Source organism: Chelonoidis abingdonii, chromosome 4, assembly GCF_003597395.2.
Source record: "Chelonoidis abingdonii isolate Lonesome George chromosome 4, CheloAbing_2.0, whole genome shotgun sequence".
Lineage (NCBI taxonomy): Eukaryota > Metazoa > Chordata > Testudines > Testudinidae > Chelonoidis > Chelonoidis abingdonii.
The window spans coordinates 147,764,634-147,777,538 of NC_133772.1; the positions used below are offsets into that span (position 1 = coordinate 147,764,634).

General features: G+C 39.5%; 1 protein-coding gene across 1 annotated transcript in view; it reads right to left on the reverse strand.

Moving 5' to 3' along the window:
• HIF1A (hypoxia inducible factor 1 subunit alpha) overlaps positions 1 to 12,905 on the reverse strand; it is a 49,029-nt gene that overhangs the window by 15,098 nt on the left and 21,026 nt on the right. Inside the window, exons 2-4 of the mRNA XM_032789192.2 lie at positions 4,704 to 4,894; positions 3,496 to 3,641; positions 3,311 to 3,395 (exon numbers count right to left, since the gene is read on the reverse strand). Coding sequence (XP_032645083.1) covers positions 3,311 to 3,395; positions 3,496 to 3,641; positions 4,704 to 4,894 — 422 coding nt within the window. The remainder of the gene's footprint in view (positions 1 to 3,310; positions 3,396 to 3,495; positions 3,642 to 4,703; positions 4,895 to 12,905) is intronic.

The following is a 12,905-nucleotide window of genomic DNA, read 5'->3' on the forward strand; positions in this document are numbered from 1 at the left end:
GATAGACAAAGGATTGAGAGGAGGAGAAATGGTGAGAGAACTGTTAATCTTTCAACAGTTCTATTACACATCCCACCCCCAAAATTATTTCATTATAGCACCATGGTCATGACAGCAGGAGTTAAGATGGTGGTCAAATCCCTGTTACAGATACAGGAATGTGTCTAAATATGAACTTAGAATTGTATAATAAGTATGAACTAAGTTTTGAAACACACCTTCAACTCCCTTGAAGTCAATGAAGAAATCTTAGTGCAACCTAATATTAACGGATGCCATTTTATGTTACTGTACCAATCAGCTAATTGTAGTGAATCTGGATTAACAACAAACCTCTGAAGACCAATCTTTTTTTTAAAGTCTGTGTCAAAAATGAGAAGCTGGAATTTCAGAGAGGACTATTTCAACAGGAACAAACTGCTCAGACTGGGCAGAGAAGGTCCAAACTAGGGTGACCAGATGTCCCGATTGACAGAGAGAGTCCTGATACTTGGGGCTGTGTCTTATATAGGCACTTATTACCCCCCACCCTGTCCCAATTTCTCACGCTTGCTGTCTGGTCACCCTAGTGCAAACTGACCTCATCAACACAAGCATAAACAGCTTAGTGCGTTTGTGAGTGGAAACACAGATGGACAGATAAAGGTTTGGAGATGGTGGAGGAGGGTTAGTTTGCAGGAATGCATTCATAATGAGTTTATGCCACCATTTCCACCTGGTACAATTTGGAAGTTTACAGAATACAGGCTCATTCCAGCATATGTCAGAGGTATGCAATAGTTTGTTCATACTCTAAAGACACCACAGTTACTATGATATTCACAGGAAGAAAGATGAATAGAATGCACATGTTCAGAGGATCACAGCAACAACATATCAACTCAAAGTTTTTAAACAGCGCAGTTTCTGGGTCATGAACTAGGCAAAGCATATTCAGAAATCTACAATTTACGATATCACAATACAGACGCTCCCCAACTTCCAGAACGGAACGCCTTGTGTAAATCGGGGATGTATACTCAACAATTACGCCAAACAAAAACAAAACTCAACCACTTACGGAACTTTTTCCGTAAGTGCGGGTTTGCGTAACCCGGGGAGCATCTGTATTACCTTCGTTTTTACTTTCTGAATAATCTGCCTAAACATTTTAATGTGTGGTTCTATTCCGAGAAGCAGCTGTATAAAGATGGCATATTTACTCGTCCTTGGTGACTTAGATCTGTGCAAGTTGTCAATTTAAAGACAGCAGTTCTGAAAACACGAACTGGGATCTGAAACTAAACTGTGCTATGATTGTACAGCATTATTAATAAATGTTTCTGCTAGCCAAATGTTAGATTCATTTACACCTGTACAATCACACACAGCAATATTTAACACCGAAACTGTAAATGGGTTAATAATTCTGTTATATGTGAGCCAGAACAGAACCTAAGTTATTCAAAGCCATGCTAGCCTTGTAGGGATAACAAATCAAGACATACTTTTGTTATTGAAGTCAGGAAATAGAACTCAATTATATACAGAAAAGAGATCTTTTGAGTGAGGGGGTAAGGAAGCCATGTTGAAAACTGACTAATTTAGACAAGTCAGAACGGGTCCACATGATATCTACTTATTATGAAACTGTAGTCTTTAAAAATAATTTACCTTTGCAACAGATCCATTTATATCCTGCTGTATTGAATATGGCACCTGTTCAATATACTTAATTGCTTCAAATACAAAGGTCCAGTTCAGCACTGGATGCATGGACCAGTGATGATAGCAGGAAGATTTTGAAAATTCAGTATTAATATTAAAAGGGCCTGTTTTTCATTTTACCCTGCCTTTGAACTACTCTTATCCACTGATTTCACAGTCACTCCTGATTTACCCAGGTGTGAGAAAACAGAATCAAGTCCTACACATTTTGATGACGTGTAAGAATTTATAATCATCCTCTGTTTAATCATTCCAGGGACTCAGGGTAGGTCTACAATGCAGCTGGATGTATAATATCCAACTCAGGTAGATGTATCTGATCAAACCAGCACATTAAAAACAGCAGTGCAGCCACAGCACTGCAGGTGACAGTCAAGGTTAGCCACCTGCGCACAATCCTGTCCAAGACCCTAGGTAGGTATTCGGATAGCTAGCCCTCACTGTCACAGTTATGCTGCTCTTTTTAGCGTGCTAGCTCGATCAAAGTTCGCACAGGTATGTCTATCCAAGTTGGAAATTACACCCCATCTGCAATGTAAACCTACCCTCTGTGACCTTCTCCCCGGAAATAAGCACAGTGGTTTTGCTTGGCTGCCACACACCCAATATCTGAACTTTTTTTCCCTATTTGCTGCAGTGGAAATACAGTAGCTCAATCACATAGAATACATTGAGCCTGCAAATGGCTGATGAGTAACAGAATTGTGGAAGTTTTAATTTTCGCTAGTGCAGTTGAAGAAAATGGAATTAGTGTGTTCCATTCTAGTACAGAGGGAAAAAAAATTAAATATTTTCTGTCAAAAAGACAGTAGCTTCAGAATAAAGAACTACAGTAAAGCAACAGCATAGTCAGAAACCCGTATCAGCTGAAGATTCGATTTAATTTAAATATTTTGGTTATTCCAAAATTCATGCCAAAGCAAGAGGCAAGATCTAAATCATCTGAAATTTATAAAGTTACTGCATGTTCTTTTCTATATCTTTTCTGAGAACTGCAACTTAAATATAACTTCTTCCAGCATCCTGTGGAAAGATTTGCCCTGCACAGACACTCCAAGACCAATACAGAAAAATACAGATTTATCATCTTCAAATTCTTCTACATCAACCAATTAAGATGTTCTTTACACTCACTCTACCTCTAAATGTTTTTATCTTATCTTATCTTTCAGGCATTTTAATTCCTTCCATCATCAATAATTTTATCTGAGACAATTTTTAAGCACTGCTGAGTATCTTGCATCTCTCAGAAAATCATCCCCCGAAGTAGCGTGAGATATCGGGAAAATGTCAGCTGTTTCTGATACCTCTTACTATAGTGTCCCAACTAGATTTGTTGCAAGCTCCGAGAAGTGAAGTGTAGCAAGTAATTCTCTCTATTGACTCCTTTTCCCCCCTTCACGGTTATTTTATTCTTTAAATACCTTTGGTGCCTGTTCTAAAGAAGCCATAGTAGTCTCAGTAAACAGAGCCTGAATCCACAGTTACTTCTCCTATTCAAGTAAATCAAGTAAACAATATCAAAACAGATGATATCAGCATCTGATTATACAACACTGATAGGAACCATCTGTCATTAAATTAAAGAGTCGCCTCTTCTTACCATTTCTGTGCGTAAGCATTTCTCTCAGCTCTTCATGATCACATGGGTGGGTAAAATCAAACACACTATGCCCAGTCAGCTCAAACTGTAGAAGTAAAAAAGAGTGTGAGTCTAGCTCTGAGGAGTCAAGAATGTACAGTAGGCACAACATTGTAACTGCATTTAAAGATGTGTCAATATTTCACCTGAGTGAGCCCCATACACTTGTTCACATTTTCAGACATGTAAATCATGTCACCATCCTCAGAAAGAACCATGACAAATCCATCGAGGGCTTTTAAGTAAAAGCAATTCATCTCCTTCTCCATTTTGGCTTCTGTCTCCAGGTCACCTAGAAGAACCCATATTTTTATTGTTTTTTTAGATGAAACCTCACATAATTCACATTTTATTGCCTGATGCCTGAAGTCATCCCACACATTAATAGCTAGTTTGACAGGTTGCTGACCAAAGCACAATTCTATTACTGGGATACTTAGGTGGAGAAATGGTTGTCCTGATTAAGCGTCTCACTTAAAAACCATGAGCTTTCAAAGAGTGTCTGATAAAAACTTAGTAATACCACATACTACATTCAAAAATGCCAAAATAAAAGCAACGGTTGCTGCATTTTACCTTCATCTGATCTTTTTTCTTTTAAACTTTAACAACTTCTGCATGAAATGACAAAAGTTTATGTCATTTGTATTTAACATCTTGGTAAATGCCACTTATTTACCTGGCAGTGACTAGATGTGTCCTCCATTACGCAGAGTTTAAACTACTATTATCTCACTTACTCAGCAGTCACTCCCCATCACTACCACTAGCTTAGCGCAGTTTCCTGGAACATGTATTACTGAGGCATATCTTAAGTGAAGCACAACGTATAATGGTTTTCAGTGGTTTCATTTAAACAGGGATATTCAAATTTAGCAAATCTAATCTTGGATCTACCAACTATATATCGAGTCCTGTGAACTATCTTGGGTATGATCTACTTCCCTTCTCGCAAGGGAAGTAGGCAGAGTGGAGATGGTGTCAAGTTTTATGCCCAGAAACTCAAGATCCTGATTTTTGTGGTGGGGGAGTCACAGCTGAGATTTAAAATAATTAATACTACTAATACTGGTGCTGGTCTTTTTAGGGATCCAAGAGATATCAAGAATAAGTATGAAAAAAAATGGAGTGTACATTACAGGTTAGCCCCCCTGCCCCCAGCCCGGCTATATTTACTTACTCTCTCAAGGCCCCACAGTAAAAGGTAAAGTTCTAGTTTTTCCAGTGTTTTCACTGATAGCCTCCCTCCATTGGGATATTTTTAACCAATGTAAAAGAGATGGGGCGAGTTCAGATCACTCAGACCCCTTTTCCTGACCTCTGTTGGTAAGCCACAATAAGTTTATTCACTTACTTGCATCTAACAGCTTTCTCATGCGTAAGTAGCTGATAGTCAGCCTCATAATGGAGGCCTTGTCAAGGTGTGCGCTGACAGTATGAGGAAGAGGCAGCTGGTGAGCAAGTTCATAGAAGACCTCAGATTCCTTGCTTCTTCGGCATCTGGCTGCATCTCTAGACTTCTCCTTTCTGCGATCTGAACTAATCCTGTATGAATAAAATTTTAGATGATTAACATACATTGGAGGCAACGTTATCATAGTGAGACAAACACATTCCTTCCCCCTTTATATCTAAGCTACTTAGTAGCTGGTACCTTTGTTATGACATATCTGAGTCTTTGTAGAAAGATTTAAGATATTCCATGTAAGGACAGATACTATTCCATATCTGCACATGCATCTCTGACTTCTGGCACAGAAAATCCTCACAGACAAGATTAAACAAAAACTGATTGTCTAAACTGGATTTTGGTTTTAATAATATGGATTGACAATGCACACTGCAGCTTCAATGGAAAGATTCTGGGCATTTCTGAATGTGACAGTTGCAAGATTAAACTGGCAAATGCAAAAAAAATTATAAACAAAGTTTGTTTAAAAAATAGCTTATCTAGAAGTAGTATGCACCATTCTTCTGAGAATATCGAATTACTGTGCTAGTGAAGTTTCACTACATTCAATCAGCTTAATTTTAACATAGCAAAAAAGAGCTCCTGTTCTTCCACCTAAAGCACTCCCCCTCCCCGTTTTCTCTATCATTATGGACAACACTGCTGCCCTACCCGTCAGAGTTTATAATCTTGGCTTTATAGTTGACTCAGCTTTTTTACCCACCTCTCCAAACCTTGTCTAAATGTTGCAGCTTCTTCCTCAACATATGCAGGACATGACCATTTCTACTCACACTGCTTAACCCCTGTCCGAGCCCTGATCATCTCATGCCTTGATTATTGTCAACTTCTCTTCTCTGGACTCAGTGCCTTCAAGTTCAGTCAGAATACAGCTGCTAAAGTTATTTTTGGTTTGGTGCTCTGACTACAGCACACACACACACACACACACTCTTTAATCCCCTCCATTAGTCCCTCGTCTTCTAATGCATCGGACACAAACTTCCTGTCCCTACTTACAAAGCACTTCACAATTTAGCCCATCCCTTCCTATTTGACCTATTATCACAAGGTGCGCTCTGCCAGAGATGCCAGCCTCACTGCCTAATCCTCCTTCCCTTCCATCAAACACATCTATACTCTCTCCTAGGCTGGTCTTTGTAACTGGGAGCTTATCCAAGTTGTAATCTGTAAAGCTACCACCTTCAAGTCCTTCCTCAAAACTCACCTCTGCTGGAATGCACACAGTAAGTTACAATCAGATAATGACTGGGCAGGTGGCAAGCTGAGTCTGTGACAGATGGACAATATTCTGAACAAACCTTATGGAATTAGGGTTAATACCTTTGGGGTACATTGTATTAAAATGCAATTATATACATATGTGTTATTGTGGCAGTATGTACCTTCCCTAGGAGGGAACGGGTGGGGGGAAGGTACCTCCTCCATTATCAACCATTTAAATCTACCCCCTGGAGAAATAAGCATATACTAGTTCAAGTGTATTCTCCAGGGACTAGCAGAAAAAGGAAGGGTTTTTGAATAAATAACCTGATTTTAAACTGGCCCGAGGCCTTCTTCCTGATTCAGCAAAGAGACAGGACCCCTGTCCTTAGGGTAGGGTTGGAAAGACTGGGCCTACTGGGTACTTGTTCTGGGCTGCAGCGGTGATGAACTCGTAACGACGAGGAATCAGCTTGGGTGGGGAGTAGGAGGATTGTTCCTGCCAGAAGCTATGTTAGAGTGAACTCTGTTAAGCTTATTAGTATGTATGTAAATTCTGATTTTAGTATGTTTTCTCTGTAATAAAGTAGGCTTGCATAAGAAGTGCTGTGTGGTGCCTTATTACTGTAGCAATTAAAAACATGTTAACGGTCTCTGAACAGAAAGCAAGCAGGTGTCCTTGGGCAACTTATCCGTGCCGGGAATAAACACAGTAAAGGCAGGAAACTGTGCAGTCTGGAAATACCCGAGGCAGAAAGGTCTCTATACAAGATGCAAAAACTGAGGAGCTAGAAGGCTGAGAGTTCCCTTGCTGTACACTGAACGGAAATATAGATGCAGTTGCCCTGAACTGCTATATACAGAGGCAGCAGGTCTGGGATCTGTAACAATGTGAATTGTTAAGTGCCAAAAGCAGTAAAAAGTACAGTAGAAGAAAAAACACAGAAAAAAAAAGCATTGATAGTCTCTTTGGGAAAAGGAATAGCAAAAAAAAGACAAGGGAAAATGAACTATGAATAGCTAAAGAGTTATGAAGAGAAAGGGAGATTAGCCCTGAAGAAAGAAATCACAGTTGATTTGCTGTGTTCTAATGATCAGTCGAGACATGATGATCTGTGTTGCTCCTGACAGAGGCACCAGCAGATGGGGAGGAATCTTGGCGCCAACACCCTAAAGAGCAGGGAAGAGTCCAACTTTTTTAGAGTGCTTACTGGCATCCTCAGGCAACTCCTGAGGAGGGTGGTCTTGTCCTGTCTTTTAGTTGTGGGCTGTCTCTATCAATACTCCAAGATGTATTAGGCAGTGAGACAGCTGGAGAACTTCAAAATTTACTATGAAACCATCTGTTGCGACATTTGGACCCAAGGACAGGCTCTGAACAGAACATTGTCTAGGAAAAGGTACACTTGTACACTCTTCATCCTGAGAACAGTCACCAAGACAACAAGGACTTCTGCAAACACTCAAGGAGTGGATGACAGTCCAAAAACCAGCATGCTATATTGAAAATGATCATTCCCATGAGTTAATTGCAAAAATCAGTTGTCCATTGGTGAACCAGCATATTAAGGTAGGCATGCTTCAAAGTAACTCATGGAAGGTAATCCCCCTAGCACATGGGTAGACAACCTATGGCATGTGTGCGCCAAAAGCGGTATGCAAGCTGATTTTCAGTGGCATTCACACTGCCTGGGTCCTGGCCACTGGTCCCAGGGGCTCTGCATTTTAAATTTAAATTTTAAATGAAGCTTCTTAAACATTTTAAAAACTTTATTTACTTTACATACAACAGTTTAGTTATATATTATAGACTTATAGAAAGAGACCTTCTAAAAACATTAAAATGTATTATTGGCACGCGAAACCTTAAATTAGAGTGAATAAATGAAGACTTGGCACATCACTTCTGAAAGATTGCCAACCCCTTCCCTAGCAGATCACCACCACTATTGACTTCAATGTCCCCATCTTGAATCTAGTCCTCTTCGTGAACTTGTTCAAGCATTTTACGTCCAGCACCACTCAGTCCTTCCTGGATATCTTAGACCAGAAACAAAAGTGAGCTATGGCCGGAGAAACATCTCGACCTTGAGAACTCTTATTGCGCCAATTCACAAAAGATGATCTATAGCCTTCTACATAGTTCACCTCTTCTCTGCTATCCTCAACTCCCCAGAAGGGAAAAAAGGACAAACTTAAATCTTTGAAAATTCTTTGATGGACCTCTCTCTTAGATGTTGAGAGAAGCCGAGTGCAATCAGAGAGCATTTCTAGTGCTGGAATTTGCACTGAGGGAAGATTGGCTTCTCCTCTTTCCAGACTTAGACATGTTTCACCTGCTTTTGCTGTAGTCTCACCTTCATTACTTAGCCAGAGTAGCCATAAAAAGGATAGTCAGGCCTGTAATAAGACCAGCTTTTCCTTTCCCAGGTTTAGAACCAGGATGGTTCTGTAAGAACTTTTTTGGTTTATCTGAGGACTGTCACCACTTTGTCCAATGGCTCCTCAAATAACCAACTTACTGAAAATGTCAAAACTGAACTGAACTGGGCAAAGCTACGTAACAGCTGCATGGACATGTCCTTTTGTTTCTAACTGGATCATGGGATGAAAAAGGCAAGCTTCCATAAGGCTGACTCACACCTTGTTTATCATTCTGTTTGTTTTAACAAGTGGAGGGCCAAGAGGCCTCTTACCACCTGCTTATTCCTTTATATCTGAGCTGATCCTCTCAGCCCTTCAGGCCTGGGTGTATGGGGCGTGGTCAACCCAAAACAAGCAGGATTTCATTAGTCCAGCAAATGTGACATGGCTGACTTGCAGCATGAGCAGGGTCCTGTTAGTCTGGCAGTTGTGGCATGACTGACCACAGCGTAAGTACGGTCCAATTAGACCATGCATTTTGGTGCCTTTTCTGCCAGCTTTTCTATTCCTCTGGTTAATTATGAGGTGCCAACAAAAAACAAAAAAAACCCAATCACGAGTTCAGGAACTATAGTCATTCTATGAAACATCTTAAATCGTTTCCTGTAGTCATGTGTCCATTTTGCCATTCTCAGACAAAACCACAACTGCCCTACTAACTAATGGCTTGGACATATTGGTTCAGAACAGTCAAACTTGAATGTGTTTCAGCTCAAGAAGCTAGGCACGTTGAACTTCCCTCCTCTAATTTCTGTTGCAGAATTTTCCAATTGAAGTTAGATTCCTTCCGACTAGAGGGATGAAAGAAACTACTTCTTTTTTCATGTGTTTATTGAGGAAGGCACATCATTCTTTGTGTTCTTTTCTACAATACATTTCCTCCAGTAGCTTTCCTTGTGAAAGTCAGGATGGCAATACGGTCTGCTGTTTAAAGAGAACATCTTCCTTCTATGGTAATTACATCAGGCACATTCTGAGGCACAATTTTTCTTTTTTTGTTGCCATCTTCAAATATGGCCTGAAGATTCCAAGTTAATACTAGTGCTCTTCTGTTTCAGAACAGCACAAGGCATTACATTTTTTCTTAAGAGCTCCTACAGTCCTATTGTCGTAAAAAGGAAAAATTAGAAATTGTGTCTTCAGCTACAAATTCACCACTGTGTAAGCTTATTTGCTTACTGAAAGAAACTGTGGAGAGAACAACAGATGAAGGATTGGTTACCTTTATGGGTCAAGTAAGCTCAAACACTGCACCTGTCCTCTGCACCTGCCAGAGGAAAAGTAATGTGCATTCTTGAGTATGTTTCCTTCATGTTCGTAGAGCAACAAGCATTCATTTCGGTTTTGTATTTCTGCTGATAGAATGCAGAAGCAAAATAAGACCTTTTTTTTAAAAATCAGAGAGCTGGGTTTAAATAAGTAAGCACTGTAGTGACAACTCATGTTTTCAAACTAGTATTTATCACAGCATGTGCACTGTTCTTATTTACCACTACAAAATGGAAGAAGTTATACATATCCTATTAAAGTTAGGACATGGCAGAATATTCTATTTGTTTTGCTCATTTGCCACGTAGTTTCATGCATCTACTTTTATAAATTGAGAAACACCTTGTTTTTCTATTCCATCTCAATTGAATCTCTTTACCTAAACACACACAAACACACTCTGTACCTTACTTGTACTTTGCACCCTTTGCCATAGACAGTAGGCTAGCTGGTGTACTGCTTCTTTCTGCTCTGGATAAGTTTCTTTTCTGGTTGAAGTACTGCTGCTGTCCCATCTCCTATCCTACCCACAGGAAAACAAGGAGCCAGAAAAGATCACCTTTTATCTTAGCCTTTTCCACAATGCTTTAGCAGCTACAGACTTGTTTCACCAGCCCATGAGGAATTTGGCTGTCCCCATCTCTGGGAGCGCCTAACTCATGCGAAAACTGGGTAACTATTATTTTTCTCTTTCTCAATGTTTATTCTTGACTACTTAGTTTGGGGGGGTGATACTGTTCAATGCTGCAGAAACTGGGACTAAAGTCACAGTGCTTGTGCAAGGAGACCTCCCTGTTTCCACATCAGGAGGATATCATCAGTCTGGTGATCAACTAGCCAACAGTCATAGATCTCAATGCCAAAAAAGGACCATTCTGTTCATATCATCTGATCTCTGTCATAATACAATCCCCAGAATTTTCATCCAGTAATTCCTACACCAAACTTCTGCTTGAAGTACATACAGACTGTCTTTTAGACAAACACAATCTCAGAGATAAAAATTTCAAGTGATGGAGAATCCACTACATCCATAATTAAATTAACCAGCCTTTACATAAAGCTATGTGCAAAAGGAAACTGGATAGGCCTTTGCCCACACACAAAAGTGGCACTGGTTTAACAAAAAAACTGTTTCAAATGATTTACTTAAAACAGTGCAAAGTCTGCATAGGCAGACTTAAATCTGGCTTATATTTAACTTAAATCAGTTCCTTACACACTTAAGCTAAACCAATAAACCAGGTGCAAACTGATTTTAGTCAAACCTGTGCAACTAGACATGGCCTAGAATTGCCAAGGCCAAGTCCACCTGCCACAAAAGCCCAACGTGGAGAGCTTGGCTCAAATTCCCCTCCTGCCCCTTGACTCAGACACCGCACACCCACATAACCTGCACCTATATTTTAAAAAGGTATTACCAAAACAATAACCAGCAGGACTACTATCCAGTAAAAACAATTTGTTTATTCTTACCTAATCTAAAGGATCTGGGTGTGGGAAGAAAAATTTACCACAAAACATTTAGAAATGTAATGGAAAAATCCTCTCCCACTTAGTTGCATATCTATCTCCTTGTGACATTTAATTTTCTGCCCTATCTGCAAATCCAAGGGTGAAGGGGAAAGAGACCATTACTATTAATGTAACATCTCAAGTGGCAAGATATACTAATTATTTTGGACTTTTAAGCAAAAGGACACATTATAACCTTTGTATCACTGCATGCCATTTTGTCATTCCCCAATAACTAGGTTTAACCCCAGCCACCTCACAGGAAGTTTTCAGTACAATTAGGTTTCCAAGAATCCATAGACTGCCCTCAGATTCTAGTTCTAAACCACCAATACACGCCATGATCTCTAACTGAAGAAATAAAATAATCCAGGCAACAATAAAACCTGATATTTAATTATAACTAGGGCTGTCGATTAATCATAGTTAACTCATGCGATTAAACTTAAAAAAAACTAATCACATTGTTAATAAAACACCAATTGAAAATTAAATATTTTTGGATGTTTTTCTACATTTTCAAATATACTGATTTCAATTACAATACAGAATACGAAGTGTAGAGTGCACACTATTTTTTATTACAAATATTTTCACTGTAAAAATAGTATTTTTCAATTCACCTCATACAAGTACTGCAGACAATCTCTTTATCGTGAAAGTGTAACTTACAAAAAAATGTAGATTTTGTTTGTTACATAACTGAACTCAAAAACAAAACAATGTAAAACTTTAGAACCAACAAGTCCACTCAGTCCTACTTCTTGTTCAGCCAATCGCTAAGACAAACAAGTTTGTTTACATTTACAGGAGATAATGCTGCCTGCTTCTTATTAAGAATGTCACCTGAAAGCGAGAACAGACTTTGCATGGCACTTTTGTAGCCAGCGCTGCAAGGTATTTATGAGCTAGGCATGCTAAACATTCGTATGCCCCTTCATACTTCAGCAACTATTCCAGAGGACATGCTTCCATGCTGATGAGGCTTGTTTAAAAAGAACACAACATGTTAATTAAATTTGTGACTGGAGTCCTTGGGGGAAAATTATATGTCTCCTGTTCTGTTTTACCTTCATTCTGCCATATATTTCATGTTATATGAGTCTTGAACATGTGCTGGGTCATCATTTTAAGAACACTTTCACAGCAGATTTGACAACATGCAAATAAGGTACTAATGTGAAATTTCTAAAAATAGCTACAGCACTTGACTCAAGGTGTATGAATCTGAAGTGCCATCCAAAATCTAAGAGGGACAAGGTGTAGAACATGCTTGCAGAAGTTTTAAAAGAGCAACACTCAGATGAGGAAACTACAGCACCCGAACACCAAAAATGAAAATCAACCTTCTGCTGATGGCATTTGTCTCATGATGAAAATGAAGATGTGTCGTTTCACACTGCTTTGAATTGTTATCAAGCAGAACCCGTCATCAGCATGGACGCATGTCCTCTGGAATGGTGGTTGAAGCATGAAAGAGCATATGAATCTTTAGCACATCTGGCACATAAATACCTTGCAATGCCATTGTGGTAATCTAGCCGTCCAGTCCCAGACCAGGACTTTAGTGTCCACCAGTCTGGTCCTGTCCCAAACCTGGACTTTTGCGTCCAAAGTTTGGGGGCTTACCTGAAACTCCCCCAAGCTCACTACCAGCTTGGATATTCTCGCTGC